This window comes from Rhynchophorus ferrugineus, unplaced genomic scaffold (assembly GCF_030347505.1).
Source record: "Rhynchophorus ferrugineus isolate W39M unplaced genomic scaffold, kcgeb_rfMv2 rfM1, whole genome shotgun sequence".
NCBI classification, from domain to species: domain Eukaryota; kingdom Metazoa; phylum Arthropoda; class Insecta; order Coleoptera; family Curculionidae; genus Rhynchophorus; species Rhynchophorus ferrugineus.
The window spans coordinates 24,044,896-24,063,486 of NW_027472580.1; the positions used below are offsets into that span (position 1 = coordinate 24,044,896).

An 18,591-nucleotide genomic window follows, 5' to 3' on the forward strand; every position below is an offset into this window, starting at 1 on the left:
TTTTTATTTTTTATAATTATGTTAGTTTTACTTTGTTCGTGTTTTCTAATAGAATAGGTTATATATGATATTGTTTTTTATAGTGTTCTTATTTAATTTTGGTACCTCTTAACATAATTTATGTGAGGGCATACAACAAGCAATACTTCAATTTCTTAAATTCTAAAAGATACCTGTAAAGCTGAACATTTTATTATTATTGCATATTTATTTATTGTAAGTATATATTGATTAAGTAAATATACTATTTAATTAAATACATTTGCGAATTCCATAGCCATTTATTGTAAAGTAAACTTTTTTATAGTGTTTAATTGTTAGTGATTTGCTTATATAATATTAAAACTTATATATATAATATAAGCACATTTCATTAGAGTTGCATTTAGCAGCATTTTTTACTTTACTAATAATTATTTTGTTGGCTTATATATTTTAATTTTCTCTGTTTTTTTGGGATATATATTTGGTTGCACCTGTTAGGTTGGCGGTATTATTTCTTTGTCTTTCTTTTTATGTATGTTAATATGGAAGTTTTGTATATATATGGATTTATAAATAAGGATGCTCAATAAACTGTGTGAAGGTAGATACAACTATCTATGTGAATATAATGTGGTTATAACTACAATTCATTTTTAAATTTAAAATTAGGTTCAGAGATGAACCGTCCTGATTTTTTTTCTTGAAGGGATCTGAGAATTGATTCAAACTATACTTCTTTATAAAACATTATCAAAAAATATATATTCAGAAGGAAGAATGTCTATAGAATACGGTTCGTGGAGTGGTACTGTATATTTAAGCATTTCTATCGACTGATTTTGCAACATGCTCGAATATGCAAGGCAAATTTTTAGCCCTAATTTTTTTTTTAAATCGCTTGCATAACAGCAACCTTTTTGAATTCCTAATACGTGAAAAAATGTTAAAAGAAATTGCAATAAATATTGGTTTAATATTTTTTTTGCGGCTTCGAAGTCAATCAATTTTACTCATAGCTAAATTTTGGCTAGCCAAATTGATCTCTGCGGTAAGTTAGAACTCTCAGATAAAAACCGGTCTCATATAAGAACTGTTACTATTTCTCATAATTCAATGTGTTGTGTTGGTGGAAATATTTTGGTGAAGTTGTATATATTATATAACTGTTGTGCTTTTTGATCTAACTACGTTACTAATGCTAATACTTGATTGGCTGAAATTCTACGTTACTTCCAGAAATATTGAGAAAATGGCCGCCAGCAGTGGCAGCTGATCGGGTTTGTACTAAAAAATACATTATCGAACCCAAGAATAGTAACGAGAAACCGCTAGAAATTCCACTAAATGGCATAGTGTGGATTCCCACTCAAGGCATTCATAGAGATTCCCAGTACTATCCCAATCCAGATAAATTCGATCCAGAACGTTTTTCGGATGAAAATCGAGACAGTATTAAGCCATATACTTATATACCATTTGGTGTCGGACAAAGAATTTGTATTGGGTCCAGGTTTGCTCTGTTGGAAGTTAAAATTTTGTTATTCAAGATATTGTTGAGTTTCGAGATTATACCAACCAAGAAGACTAATATTCCGTTGAAAATATCGAGATCATCGTTCAATAACACTGCAGAAGGGGGATTTTGGTTTGGGATGAAGAAAATTAAGAGTTAACAATAATATTCCCTGTAGTTTGATTTTTACGATATTGAAATGATAAAAATATAAAATATATTTTTTTTAATACATTTATTTTTAATTTTGTTAAATCATTATTTAAAATTATTAACAATTGTTCAATATGATATGCTTTGTAAATAATATAATAATGATATAAAACCTATAATATTTCAAATTTAAGAAATAAATAATAAAACTTATTTCTACTGAAGTTAGTTTTTGTATAAAAACATTTTTATGTCTATAGTTTTTACTTATATTTAAAAATTCGAAATAAAACAATAATTTTGTAACTTGATTTAATGGTTTGTTACCTCAGATTACTAAGGGAAATAGTAGTGACAATAGGAAAAAAAAACAGAAATTAGCCATTAGTATTAAACAGAAACTAGTATTATTAGATTTATAACAAATTATAATAATAAATCTTTTTTACACAAAAGCTATTACATATTTATTGGACAATCTTGACCCATCTTCCTTGCTTTGGCTTTCCAAGAATCGACCAAATTTGTATTATTGTATATATATTGTATGTCTATATATATATGTATATATATATATATATATCTATCTATATATATATATATATATATATATATATATATATATATATATATATATATATATATATGTAAGGATACATAAGGAGGGAAATAGGTTTAGGGGTAAATAAACATTGAACATATTTTGAAATAACACATTTTATTTAGAAAATGTTTGAATAATATAATATTCTACAGATATAATTAATATATTTCTAGATTTTGTATTTTTATGAGAAAAATCTCATATTTAAATTAATTTACATATTTAAATAATTAAGATGAACTACAAGCATCATATATATATAAACGCTATATTCAAATATATTTACTTTAAGACGGATAGGTCAATTTAATTAAAACAAAACAAAAAACCTACCAGTACCATTATACATGAAAGCAGTTAAAATAACTTAAAAATCTCCAACTATGATTCCTACTGCAATTTTTGGTACTTTGCTTGTTAGACAAACCACAGTAATGAATTGACGTTTGGTTGACATATTATATATTTACTAGTCTAAAATTAATTGGTTAATTACACTGAAATCTGTAGTATTGCGCTTTAGTGTTACACCTAGTACTATTGCTTATTATTATATCTGTCGTACCCTTTACAATATTTTTATTTGATTAACAAAAATAATTGTGTTCTCTGATACGACAATAATCGTTTGAAATTTGCAGCTACTTCGCCATGAAATTTTGATATATGTCGATTTCTATTTGTTGTCTTTACAATTTACATACAATTTAACAACAATTATAAATGTTTATTGTTGTTGTTACTCGATCGATTTAAAAAGAACGCATCTTCATTAGAAAACTAAGACAATATAGTTTATTTACTTTATGCAATATAGGGCTCCCTGTAATTGTGTGTGGAGGAACCAAAATATATATTATAATAATTCATTAAAATCAACTAATGCTAATGAACTTTCTATTGAGATCCATTAAATTGCTTGATAAATTACATTTTATTAATAATGTGGCTATCTATTTTCAAAATTATCAATCAATTTTAAAATTCATTCAATTGATATTTTTAATTCATTAGATATTCTTCTTGGACGAGTATAATATGAATTTCAAGCGATTAGTATAACCTTTATCAAGAGAAATTTCCAAAACATTCTGGAAGCCCCATTCTAAGACATTGTATAAAACGCTATTTGTGTTCATTATTAAGTAATTGCATTGTTGTAGCAATATTGTTGCAAAGTTGAGTGTTCCCGACAATTCATTTTGAATTGAACTAGTTACATTATGACTATACAAAAATTGACATCAGAAAGCAATTTTTTCTCTACAATATTTTGTTCTATCTATTGCAGAGATGTTAAGAATGTGGCCTCCAGCTATACTTAAAGATCGTGCTTGTGTGAAACCGTACCAGATTTTGCCAAAAACTCCCGATGAAGTACCATTAGATATTCCTGTTAACGGGGTGGTCTGGATTCTTACATATGGCATCCATCGTGATCCCAAATATTATGAAAATCCGGACAAATTTGATCCTGAACGCTTTTCGGACGAGAATAAACACAAAATACGACCTTATACTTATATTCCATTTGGAGTCGGTCCAAGAAACTGTATCGGATCAAGATTTGCATTAATGGAAATCAAAATACTGCTTTTCAAGATTTTGTTGAATTTTGAATTGGGTATAGGGAAGAAGATGATCTATCCGTTGAGGTTATCCAAGAATGGATTAGTTGAACTCGTAGAAGGCGGCTTTTGGATATCTTTTAAAAAACTGAATAATTCTAATACTAATAATTAGTATGCGATTCTGCTTTATGATTAATAAAATTAGGATTCAGGTACAATGTTGTTTCTTTCTAAATATAAATATAAACAACTATTTGATGACCTAGCATATAAATTCGATTATTTTAACATTCCTCTGTATAAAATAATAATATTGTAATTAGTATTATTATTATTTAGAGATTAATATTGATTCAAAATTGCATTTCTATTGTCTCGAATGAATATTTCGATCCAAGTAAATTCTCAATCATCTTGCAGATAGCTTAGCAGTTGATGGATCAACTGCATATAACTTGTTGGTATATCAGAGAAATATTTCATAGAAGTTTTATGGTGGGATTAACAACGTTTAGCATATTATGAACTGTTAAACAGTTGAATAATTAGAACGATGTACTGTTTCAAAAAAATCACAATGGCGACAGACGAGAAATAACTCTATTTCATGACAATGTCGTTCCTTGTCCGCCAGACGTTGCAAGTGTTGTTTAGGATACACTGTTGCAGCGCGATTTGACTTTTCTGCTGCCCTGGTATACTTTCCAGGCATACCGCTTTTAGATTGCTATTTATTCGGATTTATGTAGTGAACTGAGTGTGATAAATGGTTTCGAAATGCTGAAAATAATAAATGATCAGAATGCGTGCAAGAACTATTTATTACGTGCAATAATACTTAGCAACTTAAGAGCTAAAAAGCTTAAATAGAGCTTACAATCTTCATGTTAGAGACGGTCGGTTGACAATTGCAATTGTAATCAGTACTTGCCTGGACCCTTTTTAATATTTTTGTCAGAATGTCTTAATTCATCAATTCAATTATTTGTTTTACATATTGAATATTAATTTTTGTTTCTATTTTTTCCTAACTTAACTAGCTGTGATGAATTATTTGTTTAATTCAGCAATAAATTTAAAAAAAATAAGGCAAAAGTAAAAAATAAGTTGTTCTTAAAGATGTCGGTGATTCATGAAACTGACATCAATTAGTACCTGCTGGGTATCTTTCTTAAATGAATTAATTAAATAAAAGTAAACTCTTTCTTGATTGATTAGATTGCTTATGTGTACAGTTACAATACAATGCAACACTATCGAACTATCCTCGATCATACGGATCGATCTTATTTAACAAACTTGACTAATAAGTAGTCGTGAATATAATGTGGATACCCGCGAAGCTCTTGGATCGCCCTATTTAAGGTGGCGTGTATACCAAACTCACTCTGAAACTATACAGTATCTCTGGTCATTCACTTTTTCTTGGAACCAATAGTCCGCTTATTAGGGTCTTTCCTTTCCCAAGTAAACTAAAGGCCAGACAGCGGCAATAGCACGTTCTGCCAGGAAGACCCAAAATACTGTCATAAGAATTTTATAAACATATTTAACATTATTTATAATTTATTTCTCTGACGTCCTGAACAATCCGTACCATTAATATTTCATATAAAGTTAGAGTTATAGTAAATATATATATATATATATATATATATATATATATATATATATATATATTTACTTTTCTTGTCTAATTCGAAATAAGTTTCCTAAAATATGTCGCATTTTTAAGAAGATTTTTATAAATTAGTTTATGTTTTGATATAGTCAAAAGATAATGTAATTTAAAAATGACGGTTGTATTTTCAATAGAATTATCAAAAATCAACATTCACCCATAGCTGCCAAAGTCACTACTATGCGTTACATTATAATAAGTGAATTTACTGCTTTAACTGAGTGTGGAATTGTGTTCTAACCTAACTATTAAACAGACTTTTTACTAACTAGTTTTAATACATTCAGCAAAATACTTTTAAAACCTTATTGGAAATAACCTTTTGCAGAAATATTACGCATGTGGGCTCCATTTTCTACTATAGATCGAATTTGTGTTAAACCGTATACCATCTGGCCAAAGACTTCCGATGAAACACCATTAGAGATTCCCGTTAATGGGCTAATATCTATATTAACACACGCCATTCATCGAGATCCTCGATACTACGACCATCCAGCAACATTCGATCCTGAAAGATTTTCTGACGCAAATAAGCATAAAATCCAGCCATATACTTACTTACCATTCGGAGTTGGTCCAAGGAACTGTATAGAGTATAGGTTTGCATTGCTTGAAATAAAAATGCTGCTTTGCAAGTTGCTGTTGAATTGTGAGTTGAGAATTGGAGAGAAGATGATTCTTCCATTGAAGTTATCAGGAAATGGTTTCCTACTTACAGCAGAGGGTGGATTTTGGTTATCTTTAAAAAAATTGGATTATTCAGTATAGTTCAGTCTCTTATGTGAGATATGTCTGATCACCACCTTAACAGATATAGTAATTTTTATATGTGTAATTCATATCATTTGATTCTATTACTTAAATATATTCATATCTTATAATCTTTTAAACATAATTTTTATGGACTAATATTAACGGTATTAATCAATATGATCTAAGGAATGGTAAAATAATATAACAATAATGTGACTTTTATCAACAAATTTAACTGCTATTAATGTTATAAAATTAACCGGTTATACTACTTTTATAACTACTTTAAACTGTATACTGTATACTACTCTCAATTTAAATTAATAATTTAAACTGAATTATTATTAACTATTCTACTTTATCTGCTAAACCAGCTGTATAGTCCTTCCAATAAAACAGCCAATATATGTCATCAAAATTCATGACGTTCAAACGTCGTAATGTTGACTCATAATGCTTGGCTTTTAGTTTATTTTGACGCTGACATAAGAAAATAGTAATGAAAATTAGAAATAATAAAGCAAAAATGACGTCATGAAATATAATTTATTTTAACATTATAGTTCATCTGATGTATATATTATCGAAGGATTTAAACTGTTACTTTTTACTATTAATTAATACTATTAATATATACAACATACAACTCTTTTCCACCCCACCTATCTAGTTATTACAAACACCACTGGTGTAAGAAATACTTTTATTTCTTGGTAAATTAAATACGGATATTCAGCAAAACTTTATATTGGTCACTATCTTGATAATATATTATACAAGGTATTACAACGGTGATTACAATAACATTCGGCTATGAACTACGTCAACAAGATACTCTTCGAGAGACTATGAAACTATATGATTCCTAGTCAAGACGTCGGCCTTTGTATCCAAAAAGTGTACATCCCAGCATTCCCATCGCTTGGTCCAGATACCACGGCCGATCGATTAGCGAATGAGTAATCAGGTGCCCTTTACGTAATTCCTCAATAATGCCGTTCTATATTTTCTTACACTGGACGCACTAGGAGGTTTAATTACCAATAGTATATCCAATTAATGTATACTGCTTTCATTAGAGAGCATATTTACCATTTTACATTTAGTTCGAGTTTCCTTCCTTGTTGTGTTTTCTTGTTAAGTCATTTTAATATCACTGTATTTCTCTTTAGTCACTTCTGTGACTACCTAGTTAGTATTCATTTTGTCCTCATATGTTATATCTTAACCAACTGCTCATGTATATTCTGAATAATTGAACACATATCTATGCGCACAAATCTTTCACAATCTATAATACAATTTTCTACATTTATTCTCTATTAATTATATACCCACTTTCAGTTGTTACTGTTCTCATCACCATGATTTGGTAATTGTCAGTGTTGAATCATAATTACACGTCTTAAAATTTTGATTCAGTCACTGTGACTATTCTAGTCAATAACTAATAATTCCCAATCTAACACTTGCTCACGAATCCATCATTTTTCAACTGCCTCTTCTGTATGTCGGATAGTATCTATCCAGACTAGGTGTTATTGTAGACACTACTTTTTTCCACAATTCTTGCTTCTTGAGGACTTCAAAAGTACTGTTTTTTACTTGTATATGCTTCTCGACCTGAATCTCAATTGTATTAATTCTTTACCGCATCCCATTACTTTTATTGTATTGAATATGCAGTCATAGGGAGGATACTATGTCGCTTTCATGTATATTACCGTGTAACAATTTTAAGTAGTTTACTCCTTAAGATTTATTTCGAAAACTTAATGTATGTTTTGCAAGCTTAATTGTAGCTTTTGTTGATCCACTTGGTGGGATCTTTTCCACTATCATATTACCTATAACAATAACTAATAGTTCTTCCAAGCTCTTTAACAGCTGATTTCAAACCATACCAATAAACATGTTATGGTTCATTTCTCCATGGAATTCGTTCTCTAGACTAAAGGAGGACTAAAACAAAAAACTTTCTTTTTTCCAGCATGAAGAACAATATATCTGCATTGAATTATTAAAAGATGGTATGACTAACACAACCAAATCAATTGTTATTCCAACTTTTAGCTTTTTCCATCTACTTCTGTTGTGTTTATACTATTGTTATTAGCGTTGCGCTAGGAATGGCTCAATGTTCCATTTTGAAATATACATGTCTAATCAAATTTTTATAAAATTTTGCATGAAGCCAATGAATAAAATGAACAAGTAATTAAAGTAGTGAAGAGATTGAATGTACGAGTTTATCCACTATCTACAATATCTGATTGGCATAAAGAACTAAACTGTATGATTAGTAGCATGTAAAATTCTGTAGATTGGCAGGTACTGGACATATTAAATGCTAGGCTATTGGATGCTAAGTTAGATTATTTAGGGTTTGTTTAATACTGATTTTGGATTTAAAATATACTATAGAAAATACTTATTTTTATGCAGCTTTTGAAAAATTGTTATAGTGATTTTATTAACTCTACATTGTAAACAGATGGTGTACCACCTAATTTCCTAGATTGGGCCTTTCTTAAGGATGATTTCTTTACGTTTTAAAATATAGATATTTATAATAAGTTTTTGTAAAGAAGCAAATTCCGCATGTTTAAAAAGTTGTCTTTTTACAGAAATATTACGAATGTGGCCGCCAGTACCTGCTAATGATCGCAGTTGTGTTAAACCATACACCATCTGGCCAAACACTTCGGATGAATCACCGTTAGAGATTCCCACCGAGGGGCTAATATGGATTCTTTCGCACGCTATTCATCGAGATCCCAAATACTACGAGGATCCAAACAAATTTGATCCTGAACGGTTTTCTATCGAAAATAAACATAAAATTCGACCATATACGTATCTGCCATTCGGACTGGGCCCAAGGAACTGTATAGGATCCAGATTTGCGTTGTTAGAAATCAAAATTCTGTTTTTTAAGCTGCTGTTGAATTTCGAATTAGGAATTGGAGAGAAGATGGTTTATCCACTCAAATTGGCCAGGAATGGGTTTATACATACGGCGGAAGGTGGATTTTGGTTATCTCTGAAAAAATTGGATTCTTCTACATAATTTTGTGATTATCTTTAATTGTTATAAACAACAAGTAACAAATAAGGAACAACTAAGTAACTAAGTGTAACGACAACTAAGTAACTTAGAGGTCGACATTCGACCGCAGCTTATTAAGTTAATCATGTTTTTATCGTAATATAATAAAGAGAATGATTTAAAAATGTTGTGTTACCAAAAGTTCTTTTGATAATATAAGATCATAAATATATATGTGTATACTATAATTAACGTAATATTTATGTCTTAAACATGGCTTCGTATGATATTTAACCGCGAACCCAAGATTATCTTGATAATAAGGTAATCTTGATAATAAGTAATATGATAATATGAAAGTAGTATGAAGTAATATAATGTGAAAAGGTGGTCTTGATAATAAGTAATATAAGGTAATTATCAAGATATTTACCTCTTTACAGTATTTATTGACAAGCTTTTATTGGGTTCCTCCACTGTCTTCTTTCTATTCAAGATAACTAATTAAAGACGCAATCTGTTTCTAACTCTGACTATGTACTGATTTTTCAATCACAGTATTAAGAAGCAGCGATTTAAAATGTATCAAAACAAGAAAACTGCCAAAAGGATTTCGGTTTATAACCTGTATGTATGCATATATACATATATGCATATATATATATATATATATATATATATATATATATATATATGTATACCTATATATGTATGTATATATGTATGCATATATGTATATAACTGACCCGGCAAACGTTATTTTGACCTATAAATAATTTCTAGAGAATTTCTAGTGTGGAAAAAAAACTAACTTATTAGAAGTGTGTAAGGATGTGGTATATGAGTGAAAAAGGCATGGAGCGCTGTGAATAATGAAGTAATATAAAAATAACAAAACACCAAATATTATTTTTTAAAATTTATTATAATTTATTTTAAGTAATAATTATGTATATCATTAATTCATTACATAATATTAATCTCTTTTTTATTAGCCCGACTTTAGCTAATACAAACGCACTTGATCGTTTACCCACTAGAGAGCATGCAACGTATAATTGTCCGTGTGAAGAACATGGCGTGCTCAAATCTAAGCCACAAACAGACATTGCATTGCAATTGCCAATCTAATCGAAAATTGAAATTTAAAATGGTGGCTTCGATAACAATTTTCATTGATTTTTTAATGACTAATCGAGTACCGTTGCAAAGCCGCGGTGGGTTCAAATTACGAAGCAAAATAATTGGAGATCCAACTTTCAATTGTAAGTTATGCGGTGGCATGCCTGTCAAATCCAGTGAGTTCAAAAACTGTTGGAAAATTTACAGCTTCAGTGGCATCGCAAACTGTATCAATAGATTTATATGATACCAAGTCCCCTGGCAATAACTGTTGTATCTTCAAATTCAAAATGTCAACGTTCACATTTTTTGTCGATAAAATTGCTATTTCTGTAAGCCACTCGAGATTTATGTAATTCGCGTGTACATCGGGAAATATTTGTTCAATGAGAGCATCTTGGGATTCAGTGATTCTGCCGAAATGAAATAATTAACTGATCGTGCGAATTACACTTAAAATTAATGGTCCTATTAGTTATTAATAATAAATTATATTCAATAATATTAGCTACTAATAAATAAATAATAAAGTTATTTGAGAATATATTTGATATGAGAGTTAGACTGAGATAGCAGAAATGTTTAACTACTACGCTTGGCGCACAAACACTAATAATAGCCGAAAACTGTAGAGGGAGTGAGAAAAGGCTTATTGTTTGAGATAAATAGGAAACCATCTTCGTTGTCATCTCTACTCCGTGCTGTTTACTGGGTGAAAAGTGACACCGGTAGACACATGGAGGGGATAACTTACCAAGTGATAATAATTGATGTTACCGAGCGGGATAAAAATCAGATTTTCTCAATAAATGCATTTTTAAAATTAAAACAGAGTCATAATATATACAAGGATCTAATTCCTAACACAAAGACGCATGTTTATAATCAAATTCACTAATACAGCTTAAGTTCTACTAACATAAATTAATTGCACTGGAATTATTATATTACATTATTATTATATTACATTATATTTCATAGGTATTGTCATAGGTATTTCCTGTTGCGTTTACCAACATATAAAAGTTGCTGATTTATTATGTGCTTGCATGTATTATATTCCTTCTATGAAAATATGTTTTCCATCTAAATATCTGAAGATAGATGATAGATTCATCAACTACTAACTTGACATACATCATTGACATTAAAATTACCACTTTTAAACGGTTGAAACCAAAACCGACAATTGGAATATGACGGAGCAGCATCATCATGAGCTTTTGGAAGTATTTCATGGGCTTCGGCAACAGATTTCTTCAAATCAGACAAAAGTTTTTCATTACTTTTGATTATATATTTTGATTTACTTTTAAAAACACATTTTGACGGGGTTGTCTGCACAGATACTGTTTTTTGATGTAAAAAATAGTTAAAACTATCGAATTCAACAGTTAAAATAAGTTAGGTGTTTTATAGTTGTTTACATTGATACTTTGCATTTTCATCAATACATATCGCTGATCTAAACAGCTTATAAAATATTTTCGTTTTCAATCCTGAATCTTTCTCAGATGTTTCAATATTATGCAGGCTAGGTGTCTATAATCTGAATGGCTGACAATACTTATTTACAGATCGACTTAACAAGTAAATTAATTTAGATTCGCTTATACCTTATATGCTTTTCTATACCAGGCTGCCTCTGTTTTATACAATTTTTATTTTGAATTTTAGAAATTTTAAGGAAATGGCCGCCTGTTATAGGCACTGATCGTGTTTGTACAAAACCATGCACCATATCGAGCCAGTTACCTAACGAACCACTACTCAACATTGAAAAAGAAGTGATGGTATCTATTCCGGTATTGGGACTGCATAGAGATCCCGCTTATTACCCCAATCCAGAGATATTTGATCCCGAACGCTTCAATGGAGAGAACACAATTGAAGAGTTTGCTTATATTCCATTTGGTTGCGGTCCAAGGAAGTGTATAGCATCCAGGTTTGCTTTGGTGGAATTGAAGTCTTTGTTGTTTAAGTTTCTTTTAAAATTTGAGATTTTACCTGGCAAGAAATTGCAGTTACCTATAAAATTGGATCACGCGTCATTTAATCCACTAATAAAAGGAGGATTTTGGTTTATTCTAAAGAAATCGACACAATAATATTATTGTAGTTTAGTGTATTTTATATCTGTAGTGATTTTCTTAGTATGGAATAAATTATTTCAGGTAGTAAATGTATATTTATTATATAATACGGGCCTGACTATCCGGACATCTGTTTAAAAATGTCATGTTAAATGTTATTCTAAATGATGAATGATTGAGAAAACAAGCTCCTCTGGTTTCTAATAGATAGGAACCCCTAGTGTCGCTTTGTATCACCGTTCAGCAAGTTGTCTCTTATTTCTTTGAATAAATCAGTTGTTAAAAAAAACAGCTTTTTTTGATTAATACCCTTTTATAATACATAACTTATTTTCTTTAAATCACAATAGCTGATTATATACTTACACAAATATATATTCGCATGGAACCACTGATAATATTTTTTAATCCCCTATTAATCTCTTAGATCTTCAGCAATCTGCCCGTGGGCAATAAGTATTATCATATGATTTCCGTTATATAATAAAACTATCCTGACATATAGAAGATCGCTTCAGTAAGTGATCTGCTGTAGAACTTATAATATAAATCTTATTCGAGATACTATTATAACATATTTTAAAGTCTATCCTAACTTATTCTAATGACTATTCTAACTTAATCTAGAGATTATTAAATCTCACTCTATGTGTTTATTAATCAGTTCGTATGGTAGTTGCGTTTGAGCCTATGCACTATATTGTCATCGCGCACATTTAACTGTTTGGTGAGTGCATCGGGATACACTAACAGTCTTTCAGAATACCTTACACTGAAAATAATTAAAAAATTAATTACACTGCCATATTAGGATCTTTTACTTTTATAAAGTACTAGTGATCGCCCAGTGGTCGACATTCGACCACATTTATTTTATCAGTTTAGAGTAAGAGAATAATTTAAAAATATTATGTTATTAACACTTATTTTGAATATATCTCTTAGATCAGACATTTATATGATATATAATATTAATTAACGTAATACATATTTTAAGTAATTAGTTGTTATAGGTTTTTTTTTGAGTTAAATATTTAAGTTTGATTATTTTTTACCTTTTAGTAAGTTCCTGATTTATTTTTTGAAGTCGGACCAATTTTTTTTCTTATATGGAGTTCAAGGAATAATTTAAAAATAATATGTTATTAACACTTACTTTGAATATATCTCTAATATAAGATAATAAATATATACGATATATAATATTAATTACAGTAATATATGTTTGTATGTATAAAACATATTAAAATAATCCAAAATAGACACTTTTTACAATTTACAAGTAGAACTAATATTAAGTGAAGCGAATATATAACCGTTAAATGATCTATTAACTTATTGACTGATAAACAATTAATAAAATGATAAAAGTGTAAAATGATATATATAAAATAGCACATTTCGTTGTATTAATTAATATATTTACTATTATTATTATTTACTATATTTACTAAGATTCTGTGATTCAGAATATTGTATGTTTATTTATTCTCACGTGTAGGAATGTATGATTAAAGCAATTTTGAAATTAGTTTCTGACTTCCTTGTATATTAGATCAATAATGAACCCAATTAGGTATTTTAATTTTTACAGTTTAGAAATATATATTAAAGGAGTGTGTTCGCAATCATTAAATGAACTATTGACCGTATTGCTTAAAATAGCTTCGTAAATAAGCCATTTTCTCACGTAAAAAGTAAACAATAAAAATGGTTAATGTGGGTTATTCCTAAAAGATAAACATATACCATTTACTTTTTGTAGACTTTTTTGTAGACCTTTTTATGGTGTATAATTCTGTAGTACATTAATTTGATCTAACTCGTAGGGTTAGGCAGCGTTTTTGCTAATTGCTAAATAATCCTAAAAAAATAGGTTAATTTACGACATCACGTTAGAAACCTCTAAAATTAGCAATGTTGCCTTAGTATATTATGCATGTATTATACATATAAACCTTCCTCTTGAATCACTCTATCTATTGAAAAAAACCGCATCAAAATCCGTTGCGTAGTTTTAAAGATTTAAGCGCACATAGGGATATAGGGACAGAAAAGGCGACTTTGTTTTATACTATGTAGTGACTATATACAGACAATTTAACTTAATACCTACCTAAACCTATTTATCTATTTACAATATTACTTTAACTACTGCCAACTGATCACATTCCGATTTTCTGTCACATCAGTTCAACAATAAGATTATACACCATTATCTGATTATTTTAGATAAAAAATATGTGACAACATTGTACGTGCCTTTTGAAATTAGAAGTTTTCTCTCGATTTCCCCCCTTCCCCTATCAGATCCTAACTTGGTTCCAATAGGACCAGCTCGGAATTGCACTCTTTGGAATAAAAAAAAATTGAAAATCGGTCCATAATTGACGGAGAAATCGGCGAAGATATACAAGAAATACCAAAAATATTTCCCACTAATCCCACCAATAATTTCGATAAGTGTCATTCTTAATAAAACAATTACAAATGAACTTAAAAGCGTATTTGTTTGTGCTTTATGTGCTTTTTTATTGTGTTATTCGTATACCCTATGGTAGCATATTTTAGAATCTCTATAACAGCAATGTATATATATATATATATATATACACATCATTTCAGAAGTTATACTAATTTATACATTAAGTATTTCTTTTATATAGAACTTCTGCGTTATACCACTTTTATGTTTGTATGAATTTTAGAGATATTACGGAAATGGCCTCCAGCTATAGGATCTGATCGAGCATGTACTAAACCATACACTATTCCAAGCCGGTTACCTGATGAGCCACGACTCACCATCGAGAAGGATGTAATGATCTCTATTCCAATAATAGGATTACACAGAGATCCCGTTTACTATCCCAACCCGGATACATTCGATCCTGAGCGTTTCAATGGAGAGAATACGATTGAAGAATTTGCTTATATTCCATTTGGATGCGGCCCAAGAAAATGTATAGCGTCCAGGTTCGCTTTAGTGGAACTGAAAGCTTTGTTGTTTAAATTTCTTCTCCATTTTGAAATTTTGCCTGGCAAAAAGTTACAATGCCTGCGGAATTGGATAAGTCGTCCTTTAATCTATTAATAAAAGGAGGATTTTGGTTTATTTTAAAGAAAACAACACCATAATAATAAGTGTATAATAAATTACTTCAGACAGCTAATATATTTTTTTAATTAAGAAGTATTTGTTTGTTATATTATATTTAGATTTTATTTATATTTTAGGTATAACTATTGGTTCATTTATAATTTGATTTTATATATTTTGACAATTATAAATATTTTATTAAAATTAGTTTAAGCATCTGTGACATTAGTGTTAGTACCTAATTTTTTTTTACTTTAAATAAAGATATCTTGAAGCTTTAATGAAATGAAAATAAAAATGTCTAGACAATTTGGGATTTGGAGCATTACTTTGTCAACTCTGGTATGCTGATGCTTCTGATTCTAATCTAATTCGATTTTATCTATTACCCTCTGTGTTTGTTTTATTTTGTTTATTCTCTTATACAGAATATGATTATTCATATATATGACGCAAGATAAGTTCATGGTCTTCCTTGATATATATTGTTTAAATTTGCTGGAATTAAATATTTGCCTTATTTGCCTTTAAAACTATATGACAAAGAAATTACTTATTACTTAATTGTTATGACGCATTAGCTGTCAAGGTTTGCATGTCTATAGGGTGTCCTAAAAATCTGCATGAAACATTTTAAGCAATACTTTTATTAAATGAGAGAAATTTAGCTAAACATTGAATAATAATAACACGGATCTTTAGCAATAATGTACTCAGAATGACTGAAAAGCAATAATATACTCAGTGACTTAAAATTTTCGGCAATGGACCGCAGATCTTTTGGCGACAATCAGTCCCATTTTCGACAAAGCTATTAGCAACTCTTTTCTTATGAGGAACGCTTAGCTTGCAGTGACTCAACTTTTGTGATGTGTAGCATCTGCCATAGCCTTTAAAATGAACCACATGCTGTAGTTCATTGGGTTGAGATCCGGATGAATCGATTTTGACTCCTTGATCCTAGGTTTTGCTGCTGGTGCAAATTCCGCCCCAAACCATGACGCACTGCGGATTTTGGAGACGATGGCCGACTTGTCGGGAGCATCAGCGAACCAGCTCCTGTCATTTTGGTGGTTGCGCGCTTGCTCAGCGGTGAACAGCTTTTCATTCGCGAATAGGATACCCTCCCATCGTTAGGATACATTGAAAATCATTGTAGTCCGGTAGACTAACTATACTGCGCCGGAGCGCGTGTCCCCGTAATTTGAATATTATCTGTATTGCTTGGGACGTCACAAGTAGGGCTGTGTCTTATCTATAACCAAACTTCTGATATCGGCATAGTGTAAGTCTTTGAGGTGTAAAATATACTCCGTATTAGTTATTAAAATAAAGGGTAATGTCCATAAGTTTTATATTAATCTATATATACCATACGTATGTATATATAGTAAAAATGACCTTTAGACATAATTTACGAAACATTTTAGAGGAGGTAAACAGAAAAATACAGCATAATACTAAATTTTTATATTATATTCATTTATATATTTTAAAATTTAATATTAATTTTAAAATATAAATTAGACGATATAAAACAATGAACCTTAACTATGCCATAAACTATTTACTAAATTACCACATATTTGAATATACAATACTACAAATGTATTATATATTAATAAAATTTTATAACAACTTTCTTGTAGATACAGTCCTTTATACTTCTCACACTAATTACTAATTAATTACAATACAATAAAAGTGGCAATACAACATTTTTCCAAATAAAGGCAAGATTAATATATTTCATGGAAAAAGGGCTAACCGTCTAAAAAAAAAACACCATCATAATTAATGAAATCAAGAATTCAAGTACCTAAAAACTTAGTGATGTTAATATTTTGTGTTTTATTTTAGTATATATATTATACCTTTCAACTATTTCCTTTTATTTCTGCTTAGGTCTGCTTTTTTCTTCTTTGATATTTTAGCAGATTACTTTTCCTTATCAACAAATACAGCTGTAGCTACTACAATCCTTTCCTAAATAGCTACCTTTTCAGAATTAATGGTATGCAATATTCTTCTGCAATGTCTATAAACTGGACGATTAATTGAAATTACTAAAATATATTATTCCCTGTTATCTTCGTCAAAATTCAGTTGTCGAATATTATTCTGGGATTCATATTGGCTACTTGTATTTGTTTCAATATTGTGTCTTATAATATTCTTAACCAAAAAAAAACTTCAGTATGTAGTGATCATTAAATTATATTACAATTATAATCATTAAATTGGAGACACAGAGAAGGCAAATGATTCTTCATGTCATCGGCTTTAGTTGTGCAGCAAGCTCATGGTGAAATATTTCTTTCTCTTGCTAATAAGTATGTCATATTACAAACTTCACATATTAATTTTACTATCACTGCAAAATTTAAATCATTTAATTAATTTATCCTATTTGTAACAACTGAAACTAAAACTACCTTTGACTCTCCATATTTCTAATCCTGTGAAAACGCTAAAATGTTAAACCAAAAGGCCTTCTTTTTAAGTAAAAAGGAACGTCACAATATATCTTTAAAAAAGCCATATCAAACGCTTTAATAGTTAAACCAATAAATGTCCAACATTAAATCAAAGCAATACCGTTTATCGTCATTTCTTATGAGGAACCCTTAGCTTGCAGCAGCCTGCAGTGTTGCCAAATTTAAAGCAAGGACTATATATTGTACTAAATAGTAAAAAACGTATCTAATCTATTATTATTTTTTATTTTAAGACAAAATGTAAAAGTTAATGTCAGAAAGTCTTGTTAAATACATTATTTTTCTAAAATAAAATACATCCATAAAGCAAATAATCTAGCTGTAAATTTGGCAACATCGACTTTTATCATTTCGGCTTGTGGCGAGTAGATTGCGATAGTAATATATGAATAGTTCCGAAAGTAGGCGAATTTCCGGGCCACGATGATTTTTAATGTATACGCCCATCGTTGAGCAGCGATCCGAT

General features: G+C 29.5%; 1 protein-coding gene and 2 long non-coding RNA genes across 11 annotated transcripts in view; 2 read left to right on the forward strand and 1 right to left on the reverse strand.

The window, feature by feature from the left end:
- The window catches only part of LOC143206535 (uncharacterized), a 553,256-nt gene that overhangs the window by 474,677 nt on the left and 59,988 nt on the right, over nt 1–18,591 (forward strand). The window lies entirely within an intron of this gene.
- LOC143206526 (cytochrome P450 9e2) overlaps nt 1–18,591 on the forward strand; it is a 42,688-nt gene that overhangs the window by 22,805 nt on the left and 1,292 nt on the right. For 2 of the 9 annotated variants that reach the window (XM_076419113.1, XM_076419115.1), the window contains exon 7: nt 8,891–9,542. The exons of 1 other annotated variant lie outside the window; for it this stretch is intronic. In XM_076419113.1, coding sequence (XP_076275228.1) covers nt 8,891–9,333 — 443 coding nt within the window. In that variant the 3' untranslated portion in view covers nt 9,334–9,542. Of the gene's footprint in view, nt 1–1,221; nt 2,107–3,546; nt 4,045–5,835; nt 6,294–8,890; nt 9,543–12,111; nt 12,617–15,235; nt 15,926–18,591 lie in introns of those variants that run through there. 6 more of the 9 variants (XM_076419111.1, XM_076419112.1, XM_076419120.1 and 3 more) reach the window with 5 other exon arrangements.
- On the reverse strand, nt 17,910–18,189 carry LOC143206536 (uncharacterized). Its single transcript, XR_013008448.1, has 2 exons — nt 18,063–18,189; nt 17,910–18,001 (listed from the first exon to the last, which is right to left on the reverse strand). It is a non-coding gene; the product is annotated as an uncharacterized LOC143206536 (long non-coding RNA).